General features: G+C 36.5%; 1 protein-coding gene across 2 annotated transcripts in view; it reads right to left on the bottom strand.

Moving 5' to 3' along the window:
- HCRTR2 (hypocretin receptor 2) overlaps positions 1–19,817 on the bottom strand; it is a 113,070-nt gene extending 93,253 nt beyond the window's left edge. The window contains exon 1 of one of the 2 annotated variants that reach the window (XM_019830741.2): positions 19,255–19,817. In XM_019830741.2, the coding sequence (XP_019686300.2) occupies positions 19,255–19,477 (223 nt within the window). In that variant the 5' untranslated portion in view covers positions 19,478–19,817. The remainder of the gene's footprint in view (positions 1–19,254) is intronic. The other variant, XM_003986250.5, reaches the window with a different exon arrangement.
- Positions 19,818–26,301: the final 6,484 nt, after the last annotated feature.

Genomic DNA, 26,301 nt, shown 5'->3' with positions numbered 1-26,301 from the left:
AATTAAATGAACTTGCAAATGGCAAATGTCTCCAATAACGTCATGTGATTCCTAAAGTTACTGCAAAGAAGGAAAATCTATTCATTTAAGCTAGCTATAGAGACACCCATTTTAAGATTTGTGAGATTTTACTTCCCTTTACTAATGTTAAGTTACTAATAACAAACATAGGAGATATTGTCCTTTTAGCTCATCTCTCTATGACCATGAAAAACAAAGGGAATTTAGAAAATAAAATAAAAATTTTATGACACTATTTTAAATTTTGTTATGAAAAAAGTAAAACTTTACCAGTGTTACAGGGGCAGACAATCAATTTGAGATGTTGCACTCACTTATGTTCCATTGCTGATGTGATAACAAGCTGAGAACCCATACTAAGATAGCAATAGAGAAGGAAAGGACATGCAAAAGTCAGAAAACAAATGGCATTAATGTATCCATTAAAGGAATTACCTTTGTACTACTGCAGGCCTACATTGATAACATTAGTGATACTAACTCTGAATGACTTATTTAAAAAAAAAAAACAAGTTTTAAAAAAGTTATAATAAAACAACCAAACTATTTCATTTTAGTCATAGTTTGAGAAATTTGGAGACACTGATCCTTGGATCAAGTCTCATGGGTAAACAGGAAGATAGGATAGGGGCAGTGTGAATTCCTCCATAGTCTGTGGTTTGCCTGAGAGGTAATTAAATCCCGGGATATACCACTTGGGGTGGAAGGGGAAAAAATTCTCCAAAATCAATGAAATCTTGCCATTTGCCACAAAATGGATGGAACTGAAAGGTATTATGGTAAATAAAAAAGTCAGAGAAAGATCAATACCATATGATTTCACTTATTCGTGATTTATGGAATTTAAGAAACACAACAGATGAACATAGGGGAAGGGAAGGGAAAATAAGATAAAACCAGATAGAGAGGTAAACCATATGAGACTCGTAAATACAGAGAACTGGGGGTTGCTGGAGGAGAGGTGGGGAGTGATGGGCTAAATAGGTGATGGGTCTTAAGGAGGGCACTTGTTGGGATGAGCACCTGGTGTTATATGTAAGTGATGAATCACTGGGTTCTACTCCTGAAACCAATACTACACTGCATGTTAACTAACTTGAATTTAAATAAACTAATTTAAAAAATTCTCAAGGACAAGGGTGTTTTTGAGGACACTAAAAGCTAAAGGTTGCTAGAGGTTTGCTTGTTTGTGTTGTCTCTCTATAGCACTTTTTGCTTCATCTTTTGTCATTCCGCTATTTACTTCTTGATGCCCCATCTTCTGTTACTGTTTCCTTCCTATCCATTAAGTTAATTTTATGCATATGCTTCTATATTTCAGTACATTATTCATATCTCTTTAATAGGACATAACACATTGTGTTTTTATGTAATATACTGCATTTCTGTCCTTTCTAGGAGACCATTAACTCTGAGGAAAATAATAGTATTTTTTTTTTATTTTTCTTCCTTCTAGTGTCAAGGAGAATGGTAACAAACAGATGCTCAATAATTATTTCATGACCAAATGAATGAATATTCTCTCGTTATTCAGATTTAATTAAACTCTTTCAACAGTAGCATACCACCCAGATTAGATCTCTGGAGAACATGGGTATCCAGGCTGTAGGATACTGACATTTTCTTTTGAGAAAATGGTAGTCCATGACCTTCCAAAGGAATTAGCCCTTATGAACTTGCAATCATTACCCAGAAGCCTTCAGTAAATTCTTCACTTTTTAAATACGGGCACAGATTATATTCTCTTATATTCACACAATGCTAAAAATAGAACTTTTAGCACTTAATTCTAAATAGAAAAATGAGCTTAATACTAAAACATATATCCTGTTCCTGTGTTATATTCAGGGTATATAGATGAATATATAATACTTAGAGATTACCTACAAAAGAGGAGGACAACTAGATTTTTTAAAGAATGAATTTAAGATGTTCTATCAATCTGTACTTATCTTATCAATACTCTAAGTAACCACAAAATAATAACTTGGAACCCAGTTGCAGAAAATTTTCTCTTTTTATCTGTTTTTTTCTTCTTCTGCTTCTGTTTCTGCTTCTTCTGCTTCTCCTTCTCCTTCTTTGATAAAGTCAAGATAGTTTTTTTTTAAAAAGATCCAAAATATTTTCTTGAAATGAAAGTGGAAGCTCTAAAATTGAGTTACTTGACCTGAATATAAGGGAGAATCAAATTATCTGCAACTAATGACATCAATAACGCTTCAAAATACATATTAGCGTACACAAGTTTTTATGTATATATATATAATATATACACAATTACATGAAAAAAATTAGACTTACATATTCCAAATCTGAATTATTATAGTGCAAAAAAAATGTCTCTTTTCTAACCTACTATAGCCAAATATGTCTCAAGTCTTATAAATTTTTTCCAATATTTGTGACACCTATTCTTTGGAGGTGGGATCTCTATAAACTCTAGAATATTGTAGGAAAAGGTAGGAAGCATCTGGCTACAATGGATACAAAGAGCTTGCTAGAGTCTTAGGTTTACTCGTTGTCTCCATTCAGATGATTAAGGATATCTCAGTGAAAAACTGTATTTCTAAAACCACCGTATGGACAAGTCCTTGGAGGGGAGTTTTTCTTCCTTGACTTAATCCATATCCATCCAGTATTTCCATATCTTTGATATTACTGCCAAAATGTTTTTGATGATTTTAGAATTTCACATAATCCTAGTATCTATTCAGTGACCAGCAATTCCTGGTATTTATTATTTAAAAATCAGCACCACTAGATCTAAATCAGAGCCAGTTTGTTGAATGCATTTGCATGGTCAAACACCTTTTATTCTCATAGCAACCCTCCAGTTCTTTCCATGACATAATTGATTAACTACCTTTCTTATATTTAACAATATTTGTGAGGATTTTGTTTAATGATTCAAGGGACACACAGCAGGAGAAAAAAAATTTCATTTTAATCCTGAAGCAATGACTTCATATAGAAAATCATAAATTAGAAACTACAAAAAAGAATTTGCATTACTAATTCTTTCTTTAGATATTTTCCAGAACTTTGCATTACTAATTCTATATGTAGTGAATTCTGCTCAACATGCCAGATTTCTGATATGTTCTTTTTTGGAAAAGCTGTATAACAAAAATTGCATACTAACTACTATAATAATAAATTAAGCCAATGTACCCACTAATATCTCTGCTTAAAATGTTACATTACTAAATATCACTTTGAGGAGGAGCAGAATATGTGGCCCCAAATATGTGGCTACTACTAGCATGTGGATTCTTTTGAGCTAAAGACAATCAAGACACAGAAGACTCGTAAAAACTTTTTACCTCTTCCTTAACTACTTAAAAGAATTTGGATAGGGGGCTAGGCTCAGAAAGAGATCTATGACCAGAGATAAATTTTTATTTGAAAGGCCTATCTGTATGGCAGCACAAACATCTAATTTCCAAACATCTGTTCTTCTTATTGCCCTGTGACTCACCCTCTTCCCCTGTGAAGCCCCAGGCCTCTATCCCATTCCTTAGTTCAGGACAGCATACAAGCCTCAATTGCCCAACATGCCCTTGGGTCACGTATATTTGGGGCTCTCATACATAAGAAGTTAAATTTGCTTTTCTCTTATTAATCTGTTTTATGTGAAATTAATTATTAGAACATCTGAAGAACTTAAAAGGGGGGAAGGGAAATGTTTTTCACCCCTACGATTTCAAAGTTTTCACTGACAGAATTTGGAAGTCTCTGGCACATTTAACCCTTCCTTTTTCTCCTCTAATTCCTCTTATTGGCCACCAAGCTACATTTTCTTGTCTTTCTGCTTAATCTCATTTCAAAGCAGGTCTTTTAATCTTCTCGCCTCTGATATCTCTTTATAGAGATATTTATGTCAACTGTATATGCACCTGGCTTTCGAGTTGGCTTCCAAAAATAGGAGGCCTCAAATAATAGGAAGCTTACCTTCACTTTTTCCATGGCAAGGATTCTCATATTCAGTGTACTGGAATCCTATTTAAAATGTAGATTCTAGAGTCTCCACCCCCTGAAATTCTGACTTAATAAGTCAGACACAGATTTTAAAATAAAAAATTTTTACCATGTACCCATTTTTGTTTGTTGGCTTTGTTTTTTGATACATGATTCAAAGTGATCCTTTTCAAGATTTAAGAAAACACAGCTGTGATGATTTCAAATAAGAGGAAGCCAAGAGTAAAATAATCTGTAAAACATATTTTTTTTATTCCCTAATGCAGTTCCTTCCATAGTCTTTCATATCTATGGGGAATATGTAAAAAGATATGGGCATAAAAACTTATATTGGTTATAAATCTCAGGTTTATCTCACCTGGCTTGACTTACTTAACCTCCTGACTTCATATTCAAGTGCTCATCATATACCTAGCTTTATTACCTCAAACTTAGAATGTGTGGCACCAAACTTTTGATTCTCCTTCCCTGCTTCAAAACTGCCCCTTCCCCTAGGGTTCCATATCTCAATAAATAGTACCATCCTTCATCGTGATATGAAAATGTTGACTCCTCTCTTTCACTCACTCTCATATGCAATCCCTCAGCAAATCCTGTTGATTTTATTATCAATATATACCCTAAATATCACCACTAGAATGTAAGTTTCCTAAGAGAAGCAGCTTTGTCTATTTTCTTTGTTGCGATAGGCACACAATAAATATTTTTTGAACCAGTGAATTTAACTAGTATTGCAAAAAAGGTCTTATCACTCAATGTACCCTTTGAGAAGTTTATATTCTGTGTATGCTTTTATTAAAACCATACTATTATTTTTAAAAGCATTTATTTAAAATCATATTTTATTAAAAGCATATTATTACTTTTATTATTCCAGAAGACATTGTCTAAGAAATTCTCACATAAACTGTATACATTGCTTGCATAGCACAAAGAAAAACATCACTCAGAGTAGTAAACTAATTGTGAATGGCATGTGGGGGAGGAAGCCCTACTTCCTATTGAACAGCTATTCGTGAATACTCCTCTAGCAATTCAAACTCAGACCTGCCTTTGTCAAATTCATCATGTCCTCTCACTAAAGACACTTGAATTTCTTTCCACATATTCTATGTTAAGAAAAAGACAAATAGGATAATCAGTGTACTTTTTAAAAATATTTATTTATTTTTGAGATAAAGAGAGTGAGAGACAGAATGCAAGTGGGGGGAGGGGTAGATAGAGAGGGAGACACAGAATCCAAAGCAGACTCCAGGCTATGAGGTGTCATCAGAGAGCCCAAGGTAGGGCTCGAACCCACAAACCGTGAGATTGTGACCTGAGCGTAAGTCAGATGCTTAACTGACTGAGTCATCCAGGTGCCCCAATCACTGTACTTTCTTTAACTAAAAACTTCTATTAATCAGAAGATTCTTTTTTGTTCCTATCAACCTCTGCATCTGATGAGTTGCTAATTTCTATCTCCAAAATGTCTTTCAGATTTGTTTCCTTCTTCTCCCATATTCAATTCTACTGCCTTGGTTTTACCCTCATAACCACTTTCCTGAAAAGTCTCAACAGACTTCTATCTTCCCAGTATCTGGTCTTTCATATCTTCAACCCATTCTTACCATTGCCCCAGGTTAGTTTTCCTTCAGGAAGCTCTGACATATTAGAACTCATTTTCAAATAACTTTGGAGCTTTCACACTTTTAAATCTAATTCAGCGTGATATAACACTGCAGGTAAGACTGTGGCAGATACCTACCAAATAAAGAAGACCATGTAAGTAATGCAAAGCATCAAAGGAGATTACTTAAAGTTTCTATTTTTTGAAACCACCCAGAAAAGTTCATGAAACCCTGTGTTTTAATGGAATTCCCTGAAGGACATTTCAGCGCAGCTATTTATATATCTATAAGCAATCATAAATTTACTCTTACTACATCATCAACTTAGGTGTACTTTCTTTTTTTTAAATTTTTTTTAACATTTATTTATTTTTGAGAGACAGAGAGAGGCAGAGAATGAGCAGGAGATGGAGAGAGAGACAGAGATACAGAATCTGAAGCAGGCTCCAGGCTCTGAGCTATTTGTTAGCACAGAGCCCGACACAGGACTCGAACTCACGAGCTGTGAGACCATGACCTGAGCTGAAGTCGGACACTCAACCGACTGAGCCACCCAGGTGCCCCAACTTCCTTTTCATCCTTTGGAATTTTCTAAATTATGCTCACATGTCAAAAATACCTCAAATGCTACCTCCTCAGTGAAGGTGTACCTCCTATCCCAAGTAAGATCCAACTTTTATTTTCTGCGTTCTAACATTTAACATATGCCTCTTCAGTAACACTCATATTATAGTCTATTGCTTACATGTTAGTCTTTCCTACAAGATTAGGAATTCCTTGTAGGTAAGGACCATACCTCATTCACTTCTGTATTTCCTCCACAGAATGTAATAGAACAGATTACACGTTGTGGATGTTCAATAAATATTTGCTGAATGAAATAAGAAAAGGAAATAGCTTCAAATTAGATAAGCCTTAGAAAACCAGTGTGTTGGCTTAGGCGGCTTTATTTTTTGGTGTATGTAACTTTTGCAGCTATAGTTGGGCTGAGACCACTGATTTTCTATGCTGCTTTTACCTCCATTTGGATCATAAAGATGTATTTGCGTGACTTCAAACTAACAGTCTGTAGATACTGCCATTGTTGCCGATGGTGACTCAGCACTTAGAGAGGCTAAATGAACTCCTATTTACCAGGAGAGAAAATCTATGCCAAGCTTGACTTGCTATTGCTCTTCTTCCCCTCTAGTGTCTGTGGCCAGGTACTGACAACGAGTTATAGATCACTAAGGCAGTGCTGATTAGACATTGAAACTTCAGTTGACTTTACAAAATAATGTACATGAGAATTTTCATTTTCCTTATATTATGCACATATCTTCAACTTGGTATGCATACTGGAAGAGCTGTGCTATAAAAGGAGGAATAGAAATAGAGAAAAGATTTGTATTTACCTGCTGTTCAGAAGTGGGCAAGCCAAGCGATAATACATAAAGCTATTCAAACAACTAACATGATAGCTCTCTAATACTAAATTTCACTGTCTGGGAAATAGGAGCAAATAGTAACCGTATCACACAGGTTGTTATAGGATTAACTAAGAGAATGGATAGCAAATATTTTGTTGAAGAGTTATATAACTAGGGCAATATGACAATTCCAAAAAGCCTAAAATGTAAATTCTACTGCAATTCACTTCATTCATGAGAAATATTAATAAAGTCAGTTCAAAAGGTCAAGGGTTTGCTAGAAGAGCAATACCTCCCAACTTTGGGCAAGACTGAACTTCGATCTTTTACAATGTGTAATTTGATGGCTAGTTCAGGAAACTGAAGACTGAAGTTGGTCCAAAGGGTTTATTGTTGCCCTTACTCCCCTATTAAATGAAATATCTAGAACTACCCAGCTATTCCCAACAATGTTTTTGCACTCCACCTAAAACTATAAATTGTTGTTTTTTTTTTAAATTGTCTGGACAGGAGAGTGTACCAGAATTGGCATAAGTCACTGGCAATGGAAGAGAATGACAAAGGATTCCTAAACCTGAAACCTCATGGGCATTTCCCAAGTATCCTGGGCTCAGATGGGGATATGTTTGGTCCTTTTAATAGCAGAAAATATGGAATCAAGATAACATTCAGTCACAGCTCTCTTACTTCATCTGGGGTGCAAATGGTCAAATGTTTCCTTAGACTTTCATTAAATATAAAAATAACTAAAAGTTACTTTGAAACAAACACAGCTTAAGTAAGGATTTTGTATATTACAAGTTCTTCTCAGTTATCACAGAAATATAGCATGTTATTTGGAAGGATCTTGATACAACTACCTTGAGAAAAAATGAACAAACCTGCCACAGTTTGTAAATCTCATTTGCTTTTCATGGGAAGAGCAAAATAGTTTCATTGTGATATCAAGGTGAGTCCAGTGTTGGAGAGAAATTTTATCACTGGTCTCTCATAATCATTAATTTCATAATTATATATTTATTTTAATGTGTATGCTCCTTAAGATATTTGAAAACTCAAATTATTAAGGTTTTTAATTTTAATTTTATCTAAAATAAATTAAAACCTGCAATGTTTAATTTACAAAGCATATATACACTTATATGTAAAGTGTTTCTCCTGATAGAAATCTAATACTTTAATTGGTAGCCAAAAATCATATGCTTGGCACTGTTCTAGAAACTGATCATGTACTTGCAAAAAAAAAAAAAGAAAAAAAAAAAGAAAATACTCTCATGGAACTTGGATGTTACTTGAGGGAGACAATGGAAAAATTGACAAACCAACACTATAATTTCAAATAGTAGTAAATTCTATGACAAAAATAAAAGGGGACAGTATCATAATATGAAGAGGGATTCAGAGTGATATAGAATGGGCATTCTTACAGGCTTCTCTGAAGATGTGACAGGTGAACTTAGCAGGAGCCAGCTGTGAGAGGGTCATAGGGGGCTGGAAATTGTGAAGACTCTAAAGCAAGAATAACCTGAATCAGTTCAAGGAAAAGAAATTATGCTACAATGATCAATCACCCAAGGGATATTCCTTCTTACATGAATGTTCATTCAAGGACTTACTCATGTCTGTGTATTTATTCTTTTTGCTTCCCTAAAGGCCAGTTCAATTACTCATGGGGTAGTTGAAAGTATCTCTTAACTTTGTCAAAGTAAAGGCCTTATACAAAGTTTTTAGAATTCTTCACATTTCAAAGGTAGCTTCTTAATCCTGCATGAAAAAACTAGGGTGTATTGAAATCATATTAGTCATATAATGCAAATACCTGTGTGTGTATATACAAGTGTTTTTATTTTTGATTTATGTGTTTTTTTTTAATTTTTATGTATTTTTAAGTTCTTAAATTCTTATTTTCCCCTTTTCCACTGAGATAGTTTTGCTTCCTGTCAGTGACCAGTTGCAAAATTCATTATGTCTGGGGGAAAAAAAACACACATAGATTCATATACTAGGTACTGTTATTTACTTTCAGGAATCTATGAGTCACCATCACCATCTCTGATGACTTCAAAGAACAAGGTCTTTCTAGGCTTTCCTATGTCTAAAATATAAATCAAGCCCAAGTACATAAAATGTTCCAATAATTATGAAGTCTTTTTTTCCTGCACCAGCTGGTGAAATTTGTTAATGTATTTTTTTTTTGAGCTTTCTAAGACTGGGAAACTTTTATAGTAAGTATTTTCATCAGAGAGACTAGATTTTTAGCTGTTCTTTTATAACCAAAAATTTTCTTAGTTTCACCCAATGACAAAACTGTTTCATAAGCACTTAACCATATCTCTCTACTTCTGTCTCTGAAAGATTAGCACAATCTGAACATTTTAAGAAAGACAAATTGGCTTCAAAATGATATTTATGAGGAACATGGTTCTCTACCAAAGTGGATGACTCATTAAATTCATTCTAAATTAATAAAATAAATTATTATAGACAATGGCTTTCTGACCCCATTTCTAGCAATGTAATGATAAAATCAAAGCCCCACATGGTTGTAACCCATGTGTTTTATAAATTCATCTTATATAGTCACTGAGTAGTAATAAAAACTCACTGAAAATCTAGGAAAGGATATTATAATTTATAATCACTGCCGTATTCCCATTGTGGAGCTAGGAATAGCAAATAAAAGGTTTTAAACTAACCACAGTTTTAAAAATTTTGAAGTGTTACCATGTCAACTTGTGGAGAAATATTCCCTGTAATTCCCTAAGGGCTCCCCTGGGGTCAGTGTATTATCATCTTTGATTATTTGAATGACAAAAACTCCCATTTAAGATAAAATTTCAAATGAACATCTTAAGAAAGTTGCAACTAACTTAGAGTAAAACTTGGAGGCTTTAGTTGGAAAATATAAAACATTTTCATTATGTTCCTAATTTTTTATCTTTTGACCTCAGTGTGAGGTCAAAACATGATTTAAAGTCCAAAAAGATGGATAGCTAGGAGTACAGCAACCAACCAAAATCTCAAAAATAAGTTATTACAAACATTATTTTAGTGAAAAGCTATACAGAATACTGGAAAATGCTAATAGAGCTATGGCATGTAAGAGTCATAAGGTACAAAAAAAAAGAATCATAAGTACTGATTTCAGAAAAGACATGAAAATTATTTTAAAGAGAAATACTTCTCAAATTGAAATATTCTACAAAGCAAACATAGCAACAGTTGCTATATTTTAGTCTTCTTCCTTTTCCCTTTATTTGTTTCTTCGTTTCTCACTCTCTCCTTTTCCCTTTTCTTTCCTTATGCAACATAACAGCAAGAAATCCAAGAATAAGAGAGAGAATGGGAACTCAAGACAGAAGCTGTAATGTTTTGGAACATGATCTTGAAAGTGGCATTTCTAGTCACCTAGAAGTAATTATCTAGAAAATATTGATCACGTCTTTTATTATCAATTTTTGTTTTCATTAAAGGAAGCTTCATTAAATGAGACACAAAAAGGACAGAAATCCCACTGTGAAAACCTTCACAAATATTTCCCCCTTTGGTTTTATTCTTTACATTATCCCTGCAACACTCTGATGAAAAACGCCAACTAAGATGGTGCTCTCCTTAAATCTTCAAAGGGCTCCCTCTAAACTGTGGTGTCAAAACTAGCTGAGATCTTCAGTATGGTACACAATCCCCATCGACTGTTCAGCTTTATCCCTAGACTCTCCTCATCTGCACTTACACTGGAGTTACTCAATTACTTAGCATTCTTTTCATAGCCCATGCTATTTCACGCCTCTTTGATTTTGCTCGTGTTGTTTCCTCTGCTTAGAACATCCTTACCCAATTTTCTTCACCTGTGCAACTTGAATTCATGCATTAATACTCAGTGTGGGTGACATCTCCTCCTGAATCTTTCTGTAATCCCCCAAATGGAACTAAGCGTCCTTCTTGTATGCTTCCACTGTATCCTGTAACCCATCTATCAAGCACTTGTCACATTATATTGAGATTATCTGTTAATAGGTCTGTCTTTAGCTGAAGTGTAAGTTCCTTGGTTTCTATTACCTTTGTACCCTAGATTCTTAGCACAGTAATTGGCACAAAGTCTCCCAATATTGTGTTATTTCCACTGGCAGAGATCCACAATATGAAATGGATATACCTATCAGCTTCTCTTAGGCTTATGCCAATAGGTATTTGATTCCTCTAATTTTTCTTATTCTCAGTCTATGTGCATTAAATATATTTTTAACCATTGCATGGTTTCTGTAACAGAGACAGTGTTCCTTTACCCTTTCCAGTACTAGTTGGAGTTAGGTTGACAAAATTTGATTGGTTTTGGCCAAATGATCATAAGGCATAACTGACATGTGTTGACATTAGGCAAAGGTAGTTTAGAGCCAATATATTTTTCCAATTCACTCTTCTCCTACCATGAGGGTGCTAGATACTTTATATGCCACCTAATAACTCATACATGAATTGAAAAATTTTAAACAAGGTAATTTTATTATCTCACAGCCTCTAAAGGGTCTATGAAGAGTTTAGTGAGATCTGTCTCAGAGTATGTCAGTAAGTTTTGGTCAAGCTAGGGGATTGGGGGAGGATGCTATTATGTTATCTCAGACTCTGGCTGAAGGATTTGTCTCCAAGTTCATGTGGTTGTTTGCAGGGCATATTTACCGTACAGTTTTTGTATGGATATTTTAATTTCCCACCATGTGGGTTGCTTATAACAAGGCAGCTTATTTTCTCCAGGGTGCAAAATATACAAGAATGAGAGAGAATGGGAACTCAAGGCAGGAGCTGCAACCTTTTATAATATTCAAAGTGATATACAATCACTTCTGCTGTATGTTGTTGGTCACCCAGATCAATTCTTGCACAGTGTGAAAGGGAGCTACACAGGGTTGTAGTTGATCAGTTGATGGGGGAACATTGGGAACCATTTTAGAGGCTGGTCACAACGGAGGCCACATGTCAAAGTGGTGCATGAAACATGAAGGACCCCTCAACCAGGAGTCATTGTATGAAACAGACGCTCCCATCCATATTAAATGCTAAACAAACAATAAATAAACTTCTGTGACAATAACCCAATGAAAATCCAGGGTTTATTTGCTACTTTGGCATAGCCTAGCTATTCCAACCAATAAAGCTCTTTCTGTATATATGACTATTGAAAGAGACTATGATGATTCAAAGGACTTCAAAGATTCTAAGGTTTGTAAATTTAAGTTCTTATTTTAAATCAAAACACAGGAATTCTTTCCTTTCTTTCTTTTTGCCAGGCTCATGAATTTGGCTAATCTTTATTCAGAAAACTGACAAAATCAGATATTAAAGACATCATAGCTAAAAGCCAGACAAAGTTAGTTAGCATGTCTTATCCTGGGATCTTGGAATACAAGACTGGCAAGCTTTTCCCAAGCTGACACATAACCCCTTGATATTTCCATGTATGCAAACTTTTCTTTTAAAGTAATTATAATTCACTTCAAGTACTTGATCCACTAAATAAGACATACCTCATAATGTTGTGGAGAATAAATCAGACAATATATAAATGTAACAATGTCTTCTGAAGAGTAAAATACTATATAATTGTTAAACATTGTTCATATATATTATATATTTAAAGAACATTACTAGAAAAAGCTCAGTGATGATAATCTCAAAATATTTTTAAGAATAAAATACATATTCTGTTGGAAACAAACTTCATGCTATTTAAAATATATATCCTATATCCATTTACTTGGTTAAAAGATAACATCTCATTGAGAACAAAAGTAAAATGAATAAAAGCAGCCCCAAGAGTCAGCAATTCAACACTGGACATATATTTCATGTGTCTTATCCAGTAGCATCTCCAAGTGTTCTATTGTCTGTGTTTAAAGGTCATTTCATGCCTGGTGTGAAGGGCAATGTTCTTTGGACATATATAACACCATTATGCTCTAGGAACATCATTATTTGACATAAAGATTGACCTATTCAGTTAAATCAGTAGAAATGTATGATTTTTAAAAAAGTAACAGTTATATCAGAAAAAGAAAAAATAAAATACATGAGTAGGTTTGAAAACCAAAAAAGAAAAAAAATTAGATTATTTGACACATTAAATATCTAGATTCTGTCTTAAGACCGAATGTGTGTGTGTCTAAAGACAGCACACCCAATAACTAAATAATCCTTGGCCACAATTATCTAACATTTATCCAGTGAATCACCCCCCCCCCCCACACACACACACACCCTGAACAGGCAAAAGTGTTTTTGTCATCACCTAGTTTACTTTGAAAATTTCTCTTGTAGAGTAACCCTAGCCTGACCTTGATTAGCTTATCAAATGAGCTCATCCCCATAGCTGAAGAATTGTAGTCTACCAGAGATATGGCATGGCAACATGCCAGAACAACTCTGTAAATCGTCTAGAGGGCACATCTAAGCATCATTTCCACTCTTTTTTCGTCTGTGTTTCTGAGTCAGGATTAGAAGTAAGGGAGACAGGATGAAGTAATGGAAAACAGGTGGGCCATGGGACCTGCTCAATCCAGATTTGAAACTTAGTGCTGCCACTTATTGTCTGAATATACTTTGGAACAAGTTAAAATAGCTTTTGAATTTCATTTTACTCATTTGTAAAGTGAAGCTATTAATCTCCTCCTTACAAGTTTGTTATGAGGCATCAATAAAACACATATATTTGTTGTGGAGCTTAGTATTCAGAACCTGGCATATAGTACTCAATAAATATTCTTCATTTTTCTTTGCAGTGAGAAAGGGAACTAGAGATGAATCCTCAGCTTCCCCCAACACAGGTCACTGACTGACTCCTATTAATGAGCCACTACTTAACAGAACCTGCATGCCTATGGGAGTGGGCTATGTCATAATGCTATAAGAAGAAAGATGGCAAAATCTTCTTTCACCTATAAAATAACACAAGCAATGGATACTCTGGGGAGCCGAATGAGAATTCAGGAACTTTGAACTGCTAACATAGCTGCTAACATAGTACATGAGGATTTGCAAATATATTCTAGAATATAAAATGATGAAAATTAGTGTAAAGATATAAAATATATATGTCCTAATTAAACCAATAAAAATTGTAAAAACTAGAATATTCTATTTTTATTTGAGTGTTAGATTTCACCTCTTTTGAAAATGGGTATTTTCATTATTTAATTTTCCTCATTTTTTTTCAAATATAGGAAGAATTCATTACATTTAAATTATCAGTAGCACATGTTATCTCATTATTTCTGTACATGATAAATGTTGCTGTTGTCTATGAAATAGCCATTTAAAAAGTCATCACTGGGATTTTGTTCAAATCAAAAACATGATTTATTTTACCCAACAAAACTAGGTGGTTATGAGTTTAGTAAAAGTGTGGAGGCATCTGTCTAATTCATATTCAGATAAGCATATTTTACACTCTGTAACTAAAAACACACAAGTTTAAAGCTCAGTGGCTAGTATAAGCTTTTATAGGAATCATTCATGACTTCTATCAGGTCTTGGAAGAAATGAGTAATGTATTATCTCTAACCTATTCTGTCTCCTGTGAAGGAAAGGGTGGGTTTAGAAACACCCATGAATGTGAACTGGGCATTAGGAGAAGCAGGAAAGAAATGTTTCTTAGGCTTAAGAGTAGTGGGAACTTGTAACTCTGCCAGTTCCATCTCTGGGACATATGATTAGCTCTGTAAGAAGCAACCCATTACAGATATTCGTCCATCTATCCACCCAAATTAGCTTAACTGTTACTGGGTAAATTTTGTAATAGGCACTGTGCTTCAACTAAGTTAAATCAACATATTACCTCTGTGTGTGTGTGTGTGTGTGTGTGTGTGCGCGTGCGCGCACATGCACATGCGCGCTCATGCACGCACGCACACACACATGCTATGGAAAACATTAATAGACCAAAACAACCCAACTACAACCCATACCTCACTAAATGGGACCCAATACAAGCAAATTTAAACTAAAAGACAGAAAATTATCATAATAGTTAGCAATGCCCTTCACTGAGAGTTGAGAAGGCAATGTTAAGTAGTTAATATAAGCGCACTAAACACCTGTTAGGGTGAGTGGGTGGAGCTGGTATGGAAAAGGAGAACAACATGTGCAAACTCCATTTTACTAATAGCTTTTAGGAAACCTCTCGAATGATAAAAAGGCTAGAGCAGAGGTCATAAAGAGCTCTGTAAGCTACAGACTGGCTGTGTAAGCAGAGGATGGCTATAAACTACATCAGGGGTAGATCTCAATAGTGGGAATGAAGAGATAGAAATTGGCATTATTGTCTACTATATGTCAGGTAAAACACACACACACACACACACACACACGTGTGTGTGTGTATATACCCCTGTATATGTGATGTTCTCATAAATTTCTACAAGGCAGGTAGTATTAACCTTAATTTTCGATTAGAAAAAACAGACAGAGAGAATTCAATAACTTGCTAATGATCACACAAGAAGCAAGAAGCACAGCTAGAATGATGTCATGTGTTGAATGTTCTCGTCATCTTTCACATGGAGACAGCAACAGGGAAGATAGAAACATTCTAGGTGAAAAATCATGATATCTTTGAATGCAAAATTAAGGGAGGCAGAGATTTGCTCATTTTCTCCAGATGTTTAATGTTTCAATTGACCAGACACCATCACTCCACCCAGTTTCAACTCAAGAGAAAAGAAATAAGTATAACATCAACTATATTACTTTGAGTGTCCCTAAGAACCCTCCCCTCATCACACATTAATTTTAAAAACATTGCTCAAAATGTACTGGTCAAATAATTGAATGCATCTACTTGGCTATAGTACAAGACATACTTAGGAATAGGTTATATATGGCATAATTTTGAAGATACTGGAAAAACACTGCTTCCAAAAAGAACTCTGTCCTACCTTTCTTCCTATGACCTAAAATTCTATAAGTAGACATGCACATGTCTTTTATTAGAATGCATATACTCATGAAATTGAATGTAGAGTAACTTTTGTCTTAGTTTGAATGACTTGTGTTGCATTTTTTTTTCCAGAAAACTACTTTCCATCATAGGGAAGAAATATCTGATACATATGGGAGAAGGGACACAATGAAAGAGATGGGCTGTGGAGAGAAGAAAAAGAGGTAGAGATGATCAAGAATTTGTCATTCTGCTTAGGGCATATCCTGTTACATCACTTCACAAAGTGACAGTGTGGGAGAAATGACTTCTAACTGATCACATTATATTTGTAAGTTCAACAAGGTTGAGATTTTCCAAGTAGTCAGTTACATAAAAGTGCAAACGGTGAATGGACCCGAAGGGTCAGGGATTACATCTGCTGCCAACACTGTGGTCTTTCACCTTCATGCCTAATGTTACCTCTTTATCTTACATGAATAATGTGATTCCTCGTTCTGCCACTCTATGCATAAAATTACTTACACTAAAGGGGCAAAAAAGTAATTCTCAATCTAATCCGTTTTGCAAATTTGACAGTGACATTAAAGAGCAGGAAGTTGTCTGTGAGTAATGACACTGATCATTTGTTTAAATGTCAAACTTCGTCAACTTTCAGGGAATATGTCCATAAAGAATGGGTTTCCGTTCAGCCAGAGAGGATTTCAGTGTTATTTAGTCCTGAAGAAAATAGCTGTTAGTATCTTGAGAGCCTAATGCTCTGAGTAAAATTTTCTTTTTAAGCTGAATGGAATTGGCCATTTCAGCACTTGGGGCTGTGGACAGTGTTCTCTTCCTTGTATTATGAAACACATAGTCTTACTGTAGAGGTGTTTCCTTTTTGAAACTAAAACATTCTCCAGGCTAACAAACCTATACTCCTAAACTATGCAATTAGAATATGGAGACTATGCATCAACATCCTGTGTAAAGTCAGAATGAAGTAACAGCAAAGGGAAACAAATTTTATCACAGAGATTAAGTGTGAAATAAATATTAAGGAAGGGAATTAGTTATGATTTGCAGCTATTCCTGCAAAACAGGTCAAATTTTTACTGCAATGCAATAACATTCCTCTCTGGATAGGATTTTGCTTCAGACAATGACAGAGCCATTAACCCTTCATGGTAATTTATTAACAGTGGACATAGATGCAAGAGAGAACAGGAAGTACATTTAATAGGCTTGCAGACAGCAAAGAGCAGAGAATTCATTCTCTCTATGCTTTCTAGCTCTAGAGTGGAATATCAATGGAGAATTCTGGATCTGAGATCAGATGAAATGGAGTTGAATCTGAATAGTGTTCTTTAATTAGCCATTTCATTTCTCTAAGTCTTGTTTCTCCTCCTGTCAAATGTGGGTTACTTTGAGGTTTAAGTGAGGATGTAGGCAGAGAGGTCTGGCATACTGGTAGGTACTCAATGGATGTTCAATTCAGATTATTTAGTTTTCATTAAGCATTGGCATAATACAGTGATAGGTTTCTATGCTAGTGGCCAGATGTTTTAATAGCTGTAAACTCTAAGAAGGGATGTCAAAAAGGGAAACAAGAAAGGCATCATTATTAACAGACTTATCCTTATAGCAAAGTACCCCAAGTGTGTGTATTTTTACCCTCATCCACCTTATTTGCATCACCCAAAGATTCCCCTCATGTTTACCTTTTTAAAAATCAACAAAAGGAGAGTAGCCTGAAAATAACACAGTAAGCATTAAAAAAAAACAACTACAAAGTTTTCAGAGGATTCTTATCTCCCTTCAAAAATAACATTTTACCAACTCTCTCCAGAATGCTTCTCAGCCACATACTTAGCAACTACTCTGTCTTTTGAATTGATGAGAGACTACTTTGAATGCTTCCTACCCAGAATGACACACTTGGGGAGAGAAGGTAAAAATCAGATTAATGCTAAAAGCCTGATAAGTTCCTTATCATCCTCCCTTGCAGCTACAAATTCTTTGCTTTGGACTTCAAAGCCACTCAACCTATCTCACCTCACCCCGTCTTCTTCCCTTTTTATAACTGAAAATCAAGAGCAGCAATCTTGTAGCCTCCCCCATCTCCTGTCATTTTCAACACAGATTGCCTCCACACTGCCCTCTGCATTTGAAACGCCTCCCACTCTCCATTCATCAAGGTACATGCTCCTTCCATTCACAATTTATGTTAAGTCGTCCCTCCCTTCCAAAGCTCCTTTTCTTTAAGTGGATTCCCCAGCTGCCCTAATAAACTCCACCACCAGTCTCATACAGCACTGTACCTCCCACCCCCACGACCCCACCGCCCTCCCCCTGCAACATTCAGAAATTACGCTAAGGTGGGAAATGGACGAGGAAATCTATGTCTGCATACGAACCCAGACAGGAGCAAATAGAGCTTAGCATTAAGCTCACCATCTCCTCTCAGAAGGGGAAAAAAAAAAATTACATTTTTTTTTCCAAGCCTGACAACAAGCATGTTCTGGGGGGGGGGGGGGGAATATATATATATATATATATATATATATATATATATATACATACATACACACACACACACACACACACACACACACACACAGGTTGAGTGGATGAATGAATGAATGGATAGGTGGATGAATGCGATCTCTTTGGTACTTTTCTCAGATGCCCCTCCTTCTTGCTTGCTCCTGGCAGGGTTTCTGTTTAATTCAGCTTCAGCGTGTGAGTGCATCTCTATGTTTTGCCTCTGTCTCCACTCACTGCCCTTTCATCACCACCTCTAGACAGAGCCGAAGCCTCCGCGCCAAAGGGCACTCTACCTAGCTCACAAATGCTTTGTGACTCCAACGGCCAAAGACAGCTTGCTCCTCAGGAGCAGAGCTTTGCATTTTGCCAGCTTCACCTCTCCGGAAAGCCCCCACACAGCCGGCTACGTTACACAAAAGGATGACTAATTTCCCCATACTCAACAAAATCCACCTGAGACCCAGTCGCTGCCCCTCTCTTGGGGCTTGTAACCTAGGTGTTTGCAAAAGAAACACGCTTCCCTGCTTCTCCCTGCAGATGCAAAAAGGAATTACGACTCCAGGGCTGGGTCCTGGTTCCTAAAATCAGAAAACTTTTTTTCTTTCTTTCTTTTCTTTTTTTTTTTTTTTTCTTTTTCTCTTTTTAAAAACCAAACCCCACCCCGAGAGCAGCGACCTCTTTGTTTGCATCCCAAGGGGAGGGAGGGGTCTCCTGAGCCTTTGCAGCCAGGGGTGGAGGGGACGTGACAGCCCTCTGGAGGGCTGCCCTGGACGAGACTCACCCAGGACGTTCCCAATGAGAGCCACCACGAACACGATGATGTAGCCGGCGATCAGGACCCACTCATATTCTTTCGGGTGTAGGTATTCCCTCCACAGGTACCGCAGGAATTCCTCGTCGTCATAGTCGGTGGGGTTTAAAAAAGGCTCTTGAGTTTCATTCAGCTCCGAAGCAGATGACCAGTTGCGACAAGGGGGGGAGTCCTCCAGTTTGGTACCGGACATCACGGGCTCGAGTCCGGTTCCGCTCAGTGCCGCAAGCCGCTCTTCCCCTGCCCCATGAGCCCTGTGATTTGCGGTGGGAAAGGCGGCGCGGAGACGCGAGAAGGGGCTTCGGAGCAGAAAATGACGTGAAAAGTTACTGAGCCAATGCCTCCGGAGTCTTGTGCCCGGCAACTTCTGCGGCGGCTTCGCTGTCTTTGCAGACGATTTTGAAGAGAGGCGGCTGAGGAACTGGGGACCCGGCACTGGAGGCTGCAGCAATGACACCGGGAGGAGACAGCTACCTCGGGCTCGGCTCAGGCTCAATTACTCCTCATTCCAGCACTGAGTCCGCAGCCCACAGCCTCCGCCCGCGCTGAGGGAGAGCCCAAGCTGGGGGGGTGGGGGTGGGGGTGGGGGTATTCCTGAAAATCTTTTTAACCTGTTTCTCCCCCTTTTCTACTTTTCTCCTCCATTTCTCACGTGCAGTTCCCATGACCCATACACAGACACGTGTAGGTCTATTGACATGACAGTCATGTGAACACATGGCTAATATAGGATTTGTTGTTAATATAGGATTTGTCTTTTTAATGTAAACATAAAAGGAATGGGGGGGGCACTGTGTTCCTCAAGTAGGTCCATGCAAAAGTCATCTCAGGCAAACACTGTAACGTTTGTTTGGCTTTGCCAGCTTAGCACTTGCTGAATCTTGAACATAGCACCTCCTCTCCCCATTCTCCAAAGTGGAGAAGGAGACCATTTTTGAATCGAAGGATATAGTTAGCTGGCATTGTACTTGCACTACCAAGTGTCACAGGAAAAACAGCAGCGATTCCTTGAAGGACGCTAGGGTCATATGTGTGCTCATAGTTGATGTTGTTCAAGCAACGTTACAGATCAAACAGGGTGAAAGGAACTTCTTAGAAGGATGTAGTGGTGTGCACACAAATGCTCTCTGGTTAATACCACACCCCACTGGTCTTTCTTCTTATTGACCCAGGACTGATGTCACCTACCAGTCTCTAATGAAACTGATTTTGTCTCTAAGAATAGTATTTTGGGATTTGTCGTAGTATGAGTTCAGGACCCTTTTGTTCTCAATAACTGTGATAGGAATACTGCATTTGATTATAATTTTGTACATGGGAAGGACCTCAGACAGCATCTAGCCTGAACTTTAGCCTTCTAATAACTTTGCTGATGTTCTCCCACCTAGTTTGGATGGACCACCTCAGTTTCTGACTTCCACCATCGTGGGGCTGTTCTAAGGTTTAGAGAACTCTTCGTTACATTAAGATAAGATTTTAAACCAATATACAACTTTCTTAGTCTTTTACTCTCAATTCCTACTTTGCATCTTGGTGCTACATGGAATAAATCTCCCATATGCCAATCCTTCACATACTCAAAATAAGTATAACAGCCCTGTTCCCTTTCCTCCACTTTTCCTCTAATTATTTCCACTGTTTTTCAAATGACACTACCCCACAACCTCCGGCCGTTTGGTCTTCCTTTAGGCAGTTGTCAATGCCTTGCATAATAGGAAACTAGGAGATACAGTAATTTGGATGGGTTTTGCTGGTACAAAATGTACATTATCATGTGGATGCAACCAACGCCTATCATTAATTTGTTTATTCAAATGTCACAAGACACTGTTAGTTCACATTTAGTGTTAAGTCAATCCTCCTGACTCTGCCATAGTCATAACTCTTCACATCTGTTTTCTAATTTACATCTGATAAAAGTCCCTCATTCACATTATTTTAAAACCACTGAGGAGTTGACTATGATTAGCCCTGTTTTACAGCCGAGGAAACGGTTCTGGTGAAGTTAAACGATTTACCAAAGGTCAAGTGACTAATCTGCAGCAAGACCTTTCTGTTCTTCTGATCCCAGCTTGGGGTTTCCATTATTCTACAGATGTCATATTTCACAAGAAATAGTATTATTATATTTTCCCAGTCTGTACTAGTCACTTCAGAGAAGAAAAATAAATGGGCATTTGATACGTCTGACAAATATTTACTTAATTTTTCTATTCCATTGTCAGTGATACAAGTTAAACAAGGTTACTGCTTTCATGCACTTTACTTTCTAGGGAAGACGGAAAGGAAACAAATTGACTAATAAATACATAAGAAGAATATTAGGAAGGGATAAATCTTATGTTTTCAAACAAAATCCAGTGAAGTGATGGTGAGTGGAGAGTCCCAAAGGCCATGTTAGAAACAGATGGTCAAAAGGCCTGTGCGAAGAGTAACATATAAGTAGGATACTCCCATGATGTATGCACATATTAATTTAATTTTTCTAATTTGAGGTTTCACCAGATCTTAAATACTGATGCTATTATCCAAAGAATTAGCCATTTCACCAGACCTCTTGTCATCAGTGAATTTGACAAGCAGGCCTTCTGTGGTTTCATTCATGTTCTCCGATACAAATGTGCTAACTTTATTCTGTGGCATAATGTGTCCCTCTGATTAATGTATGTTGTTTTCCTCTCCCATGTACTATTATTTTCAAAATGGGAAAGGCTGTTGCTACTTTAGTTGCAATCTATATTCTGTGATATCTTCAAATTTTTTGTCATTGACAAAACACAAATAAGGACCCTGGATGCTGTTTTCTAAGTACTCAGTGTTTTTACGTGTGTGATATTTCAACTCACCTATACTTCAATCCACTCTTTTTAAATTTTCTACCTGCAGTTAATCATCACTCTTTACTAGAAGTGTAAATAAGGAGAAATGAAAACATATCTTGTTCTGATGTGTGCTTTATGTTGTGACAAGCCTGGATTTACCTTGAAAAGCGTTCCAGTTTTTCTGTCCATAATTTATAGGTGATTTATTTTAAATATGTGGTACTCTGTTGCCATACAAAAATTCCACTCAAACCTTCAAATTATTATTTTATTTTGTTACAAGCACGTTAGAGAGGATAAATATTGCAGTACTCATTTTGATCCTCTGATATATTTTAGGACATTTGAAAAGAATGTTTAGATCTGAAGATATTGTTTTCTTCAATTCAGAATCTTTCTGCTACATGAAGAGAAAAGGAGTCAGCTCAATATCACAAGACAGTGTAGAAAGTTCTAAATTTGTCTAGTGATGACCTCTTAAGGTTGTTATAAGAATTAAATGAATTAATATTTTTAGAAAGTCTCTGGTATATAGAAGGGATTTGAAAATGTTGAATAAGATTTAGAATGATGTGGTCTCCTGGTGTGAATATTATTTGCTTTACATATCAATTCCTCTAAGTGTTAATATATATTTAGAAAAAGTAATGTGGCTCACAATAGTCTAAGTAATTCTGTTTAACTACCTATCTTAAGTTTTTTTCTGTCACTTTTAACTCTCTGACTAACTCTCTGAATATATTAAAAATGAGAAAGAAAAGGAAAATAAAACCCCAAAACAGATCCCCCCCACCTCAGCAGTTGTAGTTAAGTTGCTCGGAGATCACAGATTACCTTGGCTGTCCCAGTTTTTATATTCTTATTCCTGATGCCAGACCACACTTTTTGAAGCCTATAATAACTTTATGAATTCATTCATTAAATATTTCTGAGTATTCCCTATGTTCCCAGGAGTTTAGTTAAGAGCTGGAGGCATCAAGATCAATAAGACATAGTCTAGCCTCAATGATTGCATAGTGCACCAGCGAAATTAGCAGTGTTATGATTATAGAATCACTCTGTGAGTTTCTAGGGTAGAAGGATGCAGAGTGTCACAAGAACATGAAAAAACACCTAATTCAGGCTGGAGAAAACCAAAATGAATGGCTCCCCACAGGGAAAGTCACTCTTGTGCTGACTCCTTGAAGAGAAAGAGAAGATTACTAGATGGTTAGGAATGGGAGGTATTCAGGTGGGGGGTGGAGGGGTGGGCAGCATTTCATGAACTTGGAAACAGGAGAAATCAGGTAGTGCACAGACAAAAGCAAGGTGAAGTGAACAAGGTCAGACTTTCACAACATTTCTGGCAATGATGTGGAAAATGGGAGTACACAATGATTAAGACTGAGGATAGGGTACCACATAGGAGACTAGTATAAAGATCCTTTTGTCAGAAGGCAGGCAACCGTTGTAAGGATTGAGGGGAGATGGGTGTCATTAAAAAAAAAATGATGGTTTGAACAGACATCATCCAGAAGGCAGAAATTTTATTACTTTCTTGAAGAAGGCTGAATACATGGTAATAGTATGTTTAAAGTTTATTTCTCTATTTTGCTGTGTAGTTTGAAGAATAAATTGAAGAAAGGAATAGAAAGGTGTCCCTGTGTTGACTTTTCAGGTATCTGAAAAAAAGTTGTTTTCCTTCCTTCTTTTCTGTCGGAATGAAAACAAAATCAAGTCTAAGCACTCTCGGTAATGACTGTACTGAGCTTACATATTCCCCAAATAAATGCAATGGTTTTGCAGGAAGTTATCTGACATCTCTCAACTCCAAACACTACATTTTCTTCTAAGATGGCCTTGCTAAATCTTTCTGGAAAAGTCTTTGAATCATGGAAAGGGCTAGAAATCTATTTTTCAGGAAGAAAGGGGGAAATGTATTTCTGGTAACATGTTCCTCTTAGGAGAAACTCTTGAGTGGGTTACTGAGATGAAACTCAGATGCCTAGAAGACTCAGACATTAATAATCAAAACTACATGATGCAAATTACCCAAAACTTTTCTGACTGTTTTTCTTCCCATCCTTATATTACTCCCTCATTTATTTACTTATGTCTTATTTTAGACTAGGTTCTCTCTGTCCCTTCTTGCCTCCTAACCTGTATGATCATATCGGGTACGTTCCCTTCATGGTTCTTTTATTCAACAATCTATGGAAGTCATGCTCTATTCCTATCTCATGTTGACCATAGACAAACACCGTTCTCTTATTCAGTTTTTATCACATGAAAAGCATAGAGGACTAAGCAAGTAATTCAATTCAGCAAAGCAAATGCCCTTATGTGTACATCTAAAATGGTCTGAAAGTGCAGGAAGAGACATCTACTCTGTCAAAGTGGGGTCAGCGAAGGAGGATGTTATCTAAGCTCAGAACTGAAGAATGGAGAGTGACAGCCTCCAGTGGAAGGGTTGTGAGAGTTGGTAACAGAATGGAAGCAAGTAACTTGTTGGTGAGACAACACTAAGAGTCAACATTTGATGCGTGCTTAAGTGAGCTAAGCCCTGTACCAAGCACATTACAAGTATTAACTCAGTTGATATTTACAACTCTATAAGGTAGGTCTTATTAGTTATCACACCAATTTTTCAGGCGAAGAAAGTGAGACATGGAGAAGTTAAGTAACTTTCCCATGGCCACAAAGCTAGAAAATGGCAGAATCCTTGAGCAGAATGGTCATGATCCAATTCTAGAAATATGCATTTATTTTTTTACCATTACTCTATTTTTTTCCCACAGTAAAGAACCAAAAACTTTTCAGTATGGGCAACTCTTTCCTTTGTTACTAGTAATAATACTATAAAATTTTAATTCTTAAAGAACATATTTGTCAAATTACATATATTTCATATATTTTAAAAATTCCGATTATATTTTTAAGCAGTGTAAGAGCAGAATTGAAGGGAAATTGTTATACCCTTCAAGGTGTTATCTTTCCCAAAGAAAATCAATATTCTTTTATGTGCTCTTAAGTATGAATGCTATACATAATGTTCTTACTACACACTTAAAGGCATAAATGTTGTCTAATTCATTTTTTGTACCTAGAACCTAGAACAGCACTTTTCGTGTAGCTATTGGTCAATCACTACCAGTTGATCAGGACTGAACTGAATTGTAGAAGAGAGTCCTTTACAAAAAAGTGATTTTTATGAAAAATTATGCATATGTGTCATCTTGGTTTATGGAAAACAATGGAAATTCCTGAAGACATAAGTATATTGTTGCCTGTTACTAAATCTTTAGCTTAGAAAGGACATAATCTTTTTGTCTATTGTACTACTCTATTAATTCACTTCTTTCCATAACCTAAAGGTTATTTTTCCTCTTTACAGTAGCAAATGGCTAAAATAGAAAAATAGGGAGTAGAGAAAGATAATGAGTTTCAATGCAATCCTATAATAAAGTACAGACTATAACTTTTGGGGTGCTTGCCCAATCTAGGCATCCTTCACTGAGAACCACACAACTCTCAGTCACTCTGAAAGATGGCCTATGAAGAATGAGAGTACTAGTGCAATACCCGCCTTTCCAAACATCAGTCGCTGGGCTACATGAGATCTCACTCTTGGGCTTGAGTTCATTGAAATATCCCTATGTTCTTTCATTGAATGTTATTTTTTTTTCTTGAGCTCATTTGGCTGGGCTTCTTTTCCTTAAAAATAATAATACTTGGCTGAAATAGTGGAAATTTACTCTTCAGTAAGCAGTGGATTTAGCATGTAATCATTAAGGCACGTGATCTGATTTTCTATATAAAATACATTATCCATTTTACTGTGTCACAAAATTAATTTGATTATTTTTAAAGACTTCATTTTTTTAAAGTAGTTCTAAGTTCACAGCACAACTGAAAGTACAGAACATTTTTTTTTTCAACATTTATTTATTTTTGGGACAGAGAGAGACAGAGCATGAACAGGGGAGGGGCAGAGAGAGAGGGAGACACAGAATCGGAAACAGGCTCCAGGCTCTGAGCCATCATCAGCCCAGAGCCCGATGCGGGGCTTGAACTCCCGGACCGCGAGATCGTGACCTGGCTGAAGTCGGACGCTTAACCGACTGCGCCACCCAGGCGCCCCAAGTACAGAACATTTCTATACTCTGTCCCCTTACACATGCACATCCTCTCTTATCAATATCCTCCACCAAAGAGG

This window comes from Felis catus, chromosome B2 (assembly GCF_018350175.1).
Source record: "Felis catus isolate Fca126 chromosome B2, F.catus_Fca126_mat1.0, whole genome shotgun sequence".
NCBI lineage: Eukaryota > Metazoa > Chordata > Mammalia > Carnivora > Felidae > Felis > Felis catus.
Note: the sequence above shows the minus strand (reverse complement) of the source record. Positions and strands in the feature narration are given on the sequence as shown.